This window comes from Brassica napus, chromosome C7 (genome assembly GCF_020379485.1).
Source record: "Brassica napus cultivar Da-Ae chromosome C7, Da-Ae, whole genome shotgun sequence".
NCBI lineage: Eukaryota > Viridiplantae > Streptophyta > Magnoliopsida > Brassicales > Brassicaceae > Brassica > Brassica napus.
In genome coordinates this window covers 4,651,334-4,662,872 of record NC_063450.1, presented here as the reverse complement: position 1 = coordinate 4,662,872, position 11,539 = coordinate 4,651,334, and the positions used below count along the sequence as shown (strand labels likewise).

The window sequence follows — 11,539 nt, the reverse complement described above, 5'->3', positions numbered from 1 at the left end:
TATCTTTTCTCTGTAATTAAAATCTCATAATAAGTGCACTATCAGTTACAATTAAATATATATATATATATATATATATGTATATATAATAAGTGCTAGGCCTAGGCGTTCGGGGCCTATGCTGGTTTCGGTTCATTTTATTAGGATTTTTGGTATTATGCTCATAAGTCCCATTTGGATTTTACTAATTATTGGATCGAGTTTAGTTCGGTTCCTTCCGGGGTCGTTTCGGATCGGATTGTAACCAATGTCTGAAATCGTCCAAAAATATATTTTTAAACCTGAAAGTTTGACAAAAAAAAATTCAAAATATATAAATTATTCACAAATCTAATTAAAAATTAGTTAAACTAACTAAAAATTATTTAAAATAACAAATAAAGCAAACTACAAATATCTATAGAATACTAAAAAATATCTAAATTATCTTGACATATATAAAAACGTTAACATATTTAACTAATTTCATATATCTTCCTAGTTCTAATTTTCGGTTCGGTTTGGAGTGTATTCAAACCCCAAAATACAAAGCTTATAAGTCCCGTTCGAATATTTCTACATAATGGTTCAGATCCGGTTCGAGTTCAGGTAGGTATTTTTGGTTTGGGGTAAATACGCCAAGACGTAGTAAGTGCACTGTTTTCTGTAGCGTTGCTTCACCATATCGTGAGCTTATACGCAAGAAATGCCAACTTTATTGCATGCATGCGTATACTTCGGTGACAGTAAAACTCCTTTTTCACTATCTGGTCTTGTTTTTGGGGACCATTTCCTCGTCCAATTATACCGTATAACAGTACAAACTTTATTGGTCAAACTCGAACCTCTATACAATTTGATTTTATAGCATTAGTCAATTATGTTTCTCTCCATGAGGTAAATAAATCTTCTGGAGTAACTAAAATTAAGTAACATTACTGGTTTCAGCTTCTTACAAAAAAAAAGGATTTAAAATAAAAATTTGAGAAATTGCATTGAATTAAGGTATAATATAGCACTTCTGTATTTTATTTTACAGAGTGATTAACCAAATTTATTTGCAATTGAATGGGGTGCTATTTTCATACATAAAACAAACTAAATGAAAAATTACTCCCTCCAATTTAAAGTGTGTTCTGGAGTTTTAAGAAAACACTAGATTCTTTTTTTTTAGAAATTTAATTTTTATATTTGTGTTTTCTTTTGTAATTTTTTTTATGTTTTTATTTATAATCATATTTGTTATAAATCTTAATCAAAATCTATTTATAAAATAATAGCAATTTAAAAGTTAACCCGACATATGCTCGGTTCTTTGTAATCATATGTAGGGGATTTGCCAAATATGACTCACAACTTGATTTTAAACACAAACTTATACCCAAACTTGAATCAAATGCAAAACTAACCTAAAAGCCTTGTGAAATTACAGCCATCCCCTTGTGACTAAACAAAAAATAATTTATAAATGTTTTAAAAAATATTTTGATAAGCGAAAAATTAAAATCATGTAATTATAAACAGTTTTAAGTGATATTAATTAAAATATAACAAAATTGAATTGTTTTCAACATAGATGAGTGTATGTAGTGAATCATGGTATTCTTTGGTCTAGGGTTTGGCAACATATGTTGTAGTATTGTATGTATTGTTAGGGTTAGATTTTGGAAAGCTTGAATGTTTTTTTGAACAATTAAAATTTTACCTATACGTGTTTATTTTTGTGTATAGTAAACACTTTTGAAGTTTAATTTGAGTTTATGAAGTGTTTAGTTAGTTAATTAAGTTTAGGGGTTATGTTTAGGGTCTAGACGACTTTCATAGAAGTCGTCTGGTGAATAATTTTAGATGGACGACTTACAGGGAAGTCGTCCATACCGGACCGAATCCTTTATTTTACCAATGTACTTTTAAACCTAACCGGATCATTTACCGGACATATAAATTCCATTTTTTCACTTTTTCACAATTTTCCAAAACCCTAGCGCCGTTTATCTCCAGAGGCGATTTCGAAGGCGATTATTTTCTCAGATTTCTCACCGCCGGTAATCTCGCGTATTCCGTCGTTCTCACCGCCGGTAATCTCTCCTCTTACGATGAATCTTGTTTCTCCTTCATGGCGTAGAGTTTTTAGTAGTTTAAACTGACCATCCGCTTCCTTTGTTTCAGATCTGAAACCGCGTCTCGTTGAACTCCGCCGCCGGTAAGTTATTTCTCTTGTCTTAAGGTGTTTAGCCGCCGTAAAACCCTAAAAATTGTAGTCTTGATTCTTCTTTTCCCGTCGATTTTTGCAGATCTGTAACCGATGGTGTCATTGGAGACCATATCTTCTCCGACTGTAAGCCATCCATCTTTTAAAGAAACAATTTTTGTATTTATTCAGAAAGACTACTCAGACGACTTCCTGGAAGTCTTCCATAGTGTAAGACTTCGTTGAAGACTTCCTGGAAGTCTTCCAGAGTGTAAGACTTCGTAAAAGACTTCTTGGAAGTCTTCCAGACTACCCAAGTCGTCGTTGGAAGTCGTCCAGAGTGTAAGACTTTGTAGAAGACTTCCTGGAAGTCGTCTCAGTAGTCTTCTCACTAAAATTTACATGCAAGTCTTCCAATATTTGTATTTAGAATAGTGCGCTTGTTAGGTGTTTGAGATGCTTGTTTTTGATTGTTTTGCAGGCCGGAAAATGGATTTACCAGCACTCCCGCAGCGGATGTATACATTAGGGGAAGAGCCCCCTACACTGAAGAGCATTTCTTATCACACTGATGACTCGAAGCTATTTACTGCACTAAGGCGAGCTCTAAACGCTGACAAATCTGAGGAGCTGAAGGAGTCGAAGTTGGGAGTGTTCATCAAGTTCAAGGAGCTGAATTTTGGTTAGGCTTCAAGGCTGGTTCATTATATGCTCAGTTTCCAGCTTAACATCAAGAAGAAGTTTGAGCTCTGGAGTCTCGTTGGTCCACAACCGGTGAGGTTTTCACTGTTGGAGTTTGAACACCTCACTGGTCTGAACTGCGATTACATCGAGGACATAGAAAATCCAAGGGTTGAGGTTACGAAGGAGATGGCTGCTTTCTGGGAGATGATGGGTGTTGATGTCGATGCTGGGCCAACTACTGAGCATATAAAAGCATCATTTGGGAGATGCGAGGAGTGGTCTCGGGAAGATCGCATGCGGCTCGGTTACCTTGCCATCTTCACTGGATTCATTGAAGGGAGAAAGTACTTAACCGCTATACGGGCTAGTCTTGCAAGGCCAGTGATGGATTTAGAAAGATTTGAGAATTATCCTTGGGGGAGAGTGGCGTTTAAGGTGCTGATGGAGTCTGTGAAGGGTGTAAATTTGGATTCAAATTCATACACTGTTGATGGGTTTGTTCAATTTCTCCAGGTGTGGGCGTACTTTGCTCTGCCAGAATTTGGTGCTAATTTTGGGCATCCCTTACCAGACAGACCATCTCCGCTGTTGCTGGCTTACAATGGTGGGAAAGAACACAAATTTTTTAAAGAGGTCATTAGCAAACAGGTATTTAAACTTCACTCCCTAAGACTTCACAGAAGACTTAAAGTAAGTCGTCTGGTAAGTCTTCCAGAGAAGACCCCGCAGAAGACTTAATGTTATGTCATCTGGGCGACTTTACTTTAAGTCTTCTGCGAAGTCTTCTCTGGAAGACTTACCAGACGACTTACTTTGAAGTCTTCTGTGAAGTCTTTTCTGGATGATTTCAGTCTTTGTTATCTGAGTTGATATCTTTTATTTTTGCAGAGTAGCGTGATCAACTTCGTCCACAAGGACTATGCTGAGATGTTTCCACGATGGGACTTTGATGTGGAGGACCCGGCCGCGGAGAACATAATTAAAGTCACGTTTAATGCGAAAGCTAATTGGAAGTAGACCATGGATTGCTGGGAAGTCACCGGTACTAACCCGAGAGTGAAGAAGGAAGTGAGTGCAGCGGAGACAGAGAGTGGTGTGAAGGAAGAAAGTGCAAGACCTCGGAAGAAAGCTCGTAAAGAGGCTTCTGTTGAGGCTAGTAAAGTGCCTTCTGCAGGGTTTTCAAAGTCAGATGCTTCTACGTCTGTTGGTGGGATGACCAAGGAGCTGATTGAAAAAAGCTTCAAGGACATAGCTGATGTCATGAGGGATGGGTTTGGGATGTGCCTGAAGGAGATCAAGTTGCTGGGGGATAGGATGGAAGCTGTGGAGAAGAAGGTGGGAATCACCAAAAAGGGACTGCATCTAATGAACTTCAAATCACAACTTCAAATCCGGAAAAGCGTGGGCACGAACCCGGGGTTAGTACCAAAACCTCTCCCAAAATCAGAGAGAAGAGATTGACTAGGCAAAGTGTTAGGTCTAAGGAATGATGTGCTTTGTTTCTTGTGTGTGCTTGGACGAATCATTGTATGTCGGAACATGTGTGTTTGTTTCTAGTGTGCTTTGATCATTGCTTATGTATGGATATTTTTTGATGTGTGATTTGGATATTTGGTTAATATTTTATAAACACATTTTGTACATCAAAATTGCAGAGTGAAAGTGTGAATGGGGCGAAAGCAGGACAAAATGACTCCCAGGAACCGAGTTCCTCGAAAGACCTGAGTCTTGTGATAGCAAATGAGCCCGAGGAGAAACCTCCAGAACAGAGTGGTGAACCTAGCCTTCTTGTATTGGACAAAGAAGTACCCACTGATTCAGATTTACAGAAGGGGGAAACTAGAAGGCAAAAAAAGAGGAATGCTGCTATGGTACATGTCCGTGGAAAGAGTGAGCGAGCAAGGAAACTTGCTGCCTCACAGCAAACTCCTTTTAATGGAAACAACACTGCCAAAGTGATCATTCCAAACAAAAGGGTTGGCCAAGGCTATGATCTTTTTGCACCCTTTGACAAGAAGATGTCGAAGGTTCTCACTGACTAGGTGAAACTTGATCCGTAAGTGAGAATGTCCCATAATAGCTTCCTTTATTATACAAAAATATCCTGCTTATCTACATTTTGTGTTTGCAGTTATTTTAAAACACCTATGGCCAAAAAACCACGTAGATGTCCAAGTCGGTTTTATTTCACCCTCCGAACCCCCTTAGAATGGCTGAACGACGGTGTAAGTCTCCTGCTATGTCTTCTAGTTTCCCCCTTACCAGTAGTTATGTCTTCTCTAGAAGACTTAACAGACGACTTACCAATTAGTCTTCTGTTAAGTCTTCTAGAGAAGATTTATCAGACGACTTACGCTTAAGTCGTCTGGTAAGTCTTTTCTAGAAGACTTAACAGAAGACTCTAGAAGACTTAACAGTATCTCTTACTTGTATTGTTTTATATGCAGCATATGAATGCTTTTATTAATGTACTGAAGCAACGGTACCAAGATAATCCACATCATTTTAGGAGCGAGAGACTGTGCTTTCTTGATCATGTATTTCTCGTCAGTGGTCCCACCATTACCCGGAATTTAAGAGCGACGAGGGCGACATCAACGGCTTAGGAAGAAGACTCCCTGGTGGGGCGTGGAATTATTCCGCAGGCATTGTACCATCATTTTGCCAATCTATGAAGGTTTGGGGGTTGGATGTGGATGATATTTATGCGCCAGTGAACTTCAGGAACGAGCATTGGATTGTTATTTGGATATCGATCCCTAAGAGGCACATAGTCGTCTGGGACAGCATTTTAACACATATTAGAGCTGCAGACCTCGATGTGCTCATGGAGCCTTTTGTCAACATGGTCCCTTATCTGCTCGTTGAGTGCTCTGGCTCCGACGAAGAACGTGTCAAACACACACTGGAGCCATACACATATGAGAGAGTTACCGTTGGAGTACCTCAGTGCCGAGCTGGTGATTGTGGCGTGTTCGCTCTGAAGTACATCGAATGTCATGCTCTTGGGATGTCATTTCCTCCAGCGCTTTGTAACAAGAACTCGAAGGCTATAAGGGAGAAGATGGCGTTGGATATATTTAAGGAGACTCCTGAAGGCCATGCAAAAGAGAACGAAGACAATGTTGAGAACCTTGCAACTTATGACCAGCAAGGTTAATGATGTTTTATTTGTACTTGAACTTGTGGGATGAAATGTCTTTTGTATGACAGATTAGGAAGGTGATGTTGTTGTAACAGGGTCAGGATAGGATGTAGTTTTTTGTAACCTATCCTCGTACCAAACTATCATTTCGTAGGAAATTAGTTTGGTAGTGTTGTAACCTTTTGGATAATCTAATCTAATGGTCTAATCTAATGGTGGAGTTGTTGTCTTTTTAAGTTGCAATTAAGTTCATAACACAGATTCATAACACAAAGTCATAACAGAAGCCGATTCATAACACAAAGTCATAACAGAAGCAGATAAATTGCAATACAGAGAAGTTCATAACACAAAGTCATAACAGATACGCAGATAGATAGTCTTCTGGACGACTAATCAGAAGGTCGTCTAGGAGTTAAGTCTTCTGGACGACTTACTAGAAGGTCGTCCAGACGTTAAGTCATCTGGACGACTAAACCCCATCATCCTCCTCCCCATCATGATTTTCATCTTCAGCCATATCTTCATCATCTTCATCCCCTTCATCACCTTTATTCCCTTCATAAGCTTCATCCCATTCATCATCCTCTTCCCCTTCCTCTGAAACAGCTCTCATTGCTAAGGCTTGATACACAAAGACGTACTTCATGCGTTTTAGCTATCTCGAGCAAGTTCTGAACTTGTTTATCACTTGTAACATGAATAGGAGGGGTGTCTGGAGCCATCCGTTGTATCATTGCCTCTGGTAATGAGTACGCTAACTGCACAGACTCTGTGTTCATGTCCATGTTATAATCTTCTTGAGCCACTGCAACAAGTTCAGCATGTGTCGAACCTTCACTCAAAAAGAACAGTCTCGCTCCTTTGAACTTATCAACCACAAAATTCCAACAGCCATCTTTCAACAACCATTCTCCATACACTGCATGTAACTGGCGATCCATCTGAAAAAAAACAAAACAAAACACATTAGCAAACATAGAACATGTATGAGTTAAAAGCATATTAGCTATAAACTTTAATTAACATGAATGTTGGTAACCTAATAAATATTGTCTTGTGGACGACTTCCGTGTAAGTCGTCTAGAGTAAATTAAATATTTAAGTTTTATTTTTCAATTGCAAAACTAACCTGAGACGACTTCCATGTAAGTCGTCTCGTTATAATAAAATATTGAATTTTTGATTTTCTACTGGACGACTTCCAAGTAAGTCGTCCAGGAAAAGTCAAATTTCTGACACAATCCGGTCAATTGCAAAACTAACCTGTTTATCCCAGATGACTTCCGTGGAAACTGATTTAAAAAATGGACGACTGGGTTTCTCGAGATTTTTTTTTAAACAAAAAAAAATGGACGACTTCAATATAAGCCATCTCTAGAAACAGATTTAAAAGTCAATTGCAAAATTAACCTCTCCTTTGACCAGACGACTTCCAGAGAAGTCGTCGACGCGAAGAAGACTTACCCAGAAGTCTTCTTCGCGAACAGATCTGGATAAAAACTCGATTTCATACCATAAATTAGTGAGATAATTTCTTTAGCACACAGAAGTCTTCTCCAAGCACACAGAAGCTCAAACGAAAGTGACCCACCAAGAATCGTGACCTTCAATGCCTTTATGAACCATAAAAATTTTAGAATCTTGGGTTTTTTGGGATGAATATGGAGAGAAAGTAAAGAGATGTTGTTTTAGTTCATAAGAATTGAGAAAAGAGGAAGTGTAAATCGATTTTAGGTGCATAAAGAGCTTCAAATTGGTTGTTCATCGTGGTTGGTGTATTGATGGAAATGGCAATCTTGTAAATATTTGAAGATGATGAGGTTAATAGAGTAAAAAGCCCATTTTCGAAAGAAAGAAAAAATTAATGGCATTTTCATGAATAATTTGAACTTGTGGGGTGAATAGGGAAAATGAAAATTCCAAAAAATCATAAGTTAGTTTTGTGGTTGACATTAAGTTGTGGGTCATTTTTGCAAAAAACCCATCATATGTTTGTATACCCATTTTCTGTAATCATATTTGTATTTTCTAGATCTTGACCTGCAAGTATAATGTTGGTTTCTAATTTTTTTTTGTTTCTGTAAATAAGCAACATTTTCTGTATTTTTTTCTTATATGTTAAACAAATTTAATTTGTATTGTGTATAATATTTTTTAAAATTATTAGTAAGAGTTTTTTGTGATTGTATTTAATATGTGATGTTGCATAACTATATAATTGTTTCTTAGCTATTTCACACATTAATTTTATATTTTATTCCTAAACAGTGGCTATTTTTTTTAAATAACAAAGTATAGTTTCAATTTTGTTTAGTAATGAAATAGTAAACGTGGAAACTGTTTTTGGCAGATACGGTTATAACATGGTGGTTAGTGTTTAAATAAAATTAGACACAATTATATAAAGAGAATAATGAGTGGATCCTTAAATAAAAAGAAAATACGGTTGGACATAATATTTATCAATAGATCATGATCATGTTTAAATAGAATATATATTATATTATATATTTTATGTTTAATTTCTAAATAACCAAATGTCCTAAAATTCTATTCATAAACTGAATTACCCGAAAAACTTAATTATCCAAATATCTTTATCCGAAAATTTAAAAATTATAAGAATTATATAATTTTTTTCTTTAAACAATCCAAATTAAACTGAAAAACTGAATTATCTGATGCTTTTACCTATATTATCCAAAATTTTCCAAAAAATCAAACCAAGACCAATTAAACCCATTTTTCTTGGATATTAGTCGATTCTCAACTTTACTACCAGAACCGAACTTAACCCAATAACTGAACCAAATTAAATCAAACTTTGTAAATATCCAAACGGCTCCTATATTTCTAGAACAAAAAAAAAACAAAAAGTAAAATAACCAAAACTAAAATTGAATGTCGAGTAATAGTGTATCTACATTTAAATGGTGCTAAGAAAACATTCTATTTGTCCAAATTATTTAAATTATTTACATATGTGGTTTATACATGAATTTAGATATAAAAATTGTTTTCATATTTGACCCATATCTACGGTCAAACCGGTAAACTGGTGACTCATTATAATTATGTTAGATTTAATGAAAAAAAACATTAGTCAAAGGAAATCTCGATAAACTAAAAATGTGCCATTAATCTGTGATCTGATCCAAAAAATCTGATTATATTTCTAGAAAATGATTAAAGATTTCATATATTTTTCATAGTACATAAAATTAAATAAACTATTTAATATTCTACAACTAAATTTTATCTTTTATAAATATAAAATATATAATAATCTACATAAAATAATATGTTTACATAACTAAACCAGTTTTACATTGACTTTTTCTTATTTTTAATAATTTTAAGTTGAAACGGATTAATACATATTTTGTATTGGTTAATTATTGTTAGTGATTTTACAATAAAACTGAGTTAACATGTTTGTTTAAATAGTTTCCTATTTGATGAATATTTTGCATGTTTCTTGAAATAACCTGCAAAAATCTGTTATCATTAGTAAACCCTTGCTCAAAAAAAAAAATTTCTTATCACAAAATTTTCCATGTTTGATGTAAGCTTAATAAAATTTTAAGGAAATTATTTATTAGTATAGTTTATGACAGCTAATTTTCTTTCCAATAAAAGGCTAAAAAAAAATTATCCTCTTTAAATAACATCGTATTGGGATTTAAAATATGACGACGTCGTTCTAAAATCATATCATCATCTTCATTGTTGTAATTAAAGTGTTCTTTATTGTGTAGTTTTCTGGGTTTACTCAACCGTAGAATCAAAAATCACAATTGAATGAAAACAAATCTGGAAATTTGAATAGGTGATGAACATGAAAAAAAGCCTTTCTGAGTTGTTGAAATAACTCTGTTATTTAGAACAACCAGCAAGAGAAAGAGGATGAGATTATATTTACAAACTAATATTTTGTATTTTAATATTAACCAAACAATGTTTTGTTCATCAAAACCAGTGAATTTAATTATACACGTTAAGTTATAGTATCAAAGCCATTAGACAGTTTTTATTTTTTCGCTATCGAGAGAAGGGGATCTCGATTCTTTAGAAATTAAAGTGGAGGTTACTCAATAAGTATTCAACGGAAAAAGTAGTTACAGTTATATATAATAGGATAAATATATTTAAAGATATTGTTATATAAGGAGAATAATAAATAACTCCTTAAATAAAAGGGAATAAATAAATTGACCAAACATATATCAACATCTCATATTTCTGTTTTAATAGAATAGCTATTAATTTTTGAGTAAAAATGCATTATTTTCTATTGGTTATTTTCACAATTTTAGCCAATCAAAATCTGACAAACACTATTAATTTTTTCAAATTTTATAGTTTTCTATTATTATCTAATAAAATGCTTTGAAAATATAAAAACTTATTTTTTGAAGCAACTTTTTTCTAAATCATATATCATTTTCAAAAGGAGAGAATATTAAATTGGTGTAGTTAATCAGCTAAGTCGTGTATCTCATTACCAACAACAAAGTGATATCTCATTACCAACTACTTTGTCTCAAATTGATTGTTAAATTTGATTGTTAAATTTAACTAAAAAAAAAGACCTTGCATCGAGTGTTTTTGAAAGCTAAGAACAACAACAATTTAAATCTATATTATAGTCTTCAAAACTCAAAAAACTTCAAACTTTGTCACAATCTTCACTCATAAGGCTATCTAGTCTCAAACCAAAAAGCCATCCCTTCTTTATACTCTTTATCTCCCCTTCTTTGAATTAGTGTGAAATGATTTCTCATATTTTACAAGTCTCTTGATCATAATTTCTGCAGGAACTGCAACTTCTCCATGCCTCCTTCTGTTCCATTCTCTCCAAACGGTATGTTCTCTCCAAAGTGCTTTAGTTCGATTATGTTTGATTTTGTTTTCTCTTTGAACCTACGTCTTGGGATCTCCAGTCATGATAGGTAGGGTTGCAATCAAGCATCCTCATTCGTTATAGGATTTAAATCCATTCTTTTTGATGATTTCTCGTGGCAAACCTTTAGTAAATGGATCCGCTAGGTTGTCAGCCGATTTGAAGTAGTTTATTGTGATTACACCAGTTGAGATAAGTTGTCTAATGGTTTTATGTCGTCTTCTGATGTGACAAGATTTGGTGTAGAGATTATTCTGAGCCCGAGCTATAGCTGATTGACTATCACAATGTATGCGTATAGCTGGCACAGGTTTCTCCCACATAGGAATATCTTCTAAAAAATTTCTAAGCCGTTCAACTTCTTCTGCAGCTTTGTCTAAGGCTATGAACTCAGTTTCCATGGTGGATCTGGCTAACACTGTTTGTTTGATAGATTTTCATGATATTGCTGCTCCTCCTAGTGTAATGACATATCCACTTTTGGATTTTGAGTTTTTAGAATCTGATATCCAGTTAGCATCACTGTATCCTTCTAAAACTGATGGTTCTTTACCATAGTGAAGCTCAAAATCTTTGGTGTAGCGCAAGTAATTGAGTACTCTCATTATAGCTTTCCAGAGTGTATGACATGGAT

At 34.8% G+C, this 11,539-nt stretch overlaps 1 protein-coding gene across 1 annotated transcript; it reads left to right on the top strand.

Annotated features, from left to right (window-relative positions):
• Positions 1-2,659: 2,659 nt before the first annotated feature.
• Positions 2,660-3,871, top strand: LOC106432990. The gene is made up of 4 exons (XM_013873836.3): positions 2,660-2,832; positions 2,887-3,313; positions 3,368-3,502; positions 3,743-3,871. The coding sequence occupies exons 1-4, from the start codon at positions 2,660-2,662 to the stop codon at positions 3,869-3,871; spliced, it is 864 nt and encodes a 287-aa protein (XP_013729290.3).
• Positions 3,872-11,539: the final 7,668 nt, after the last annotated feature.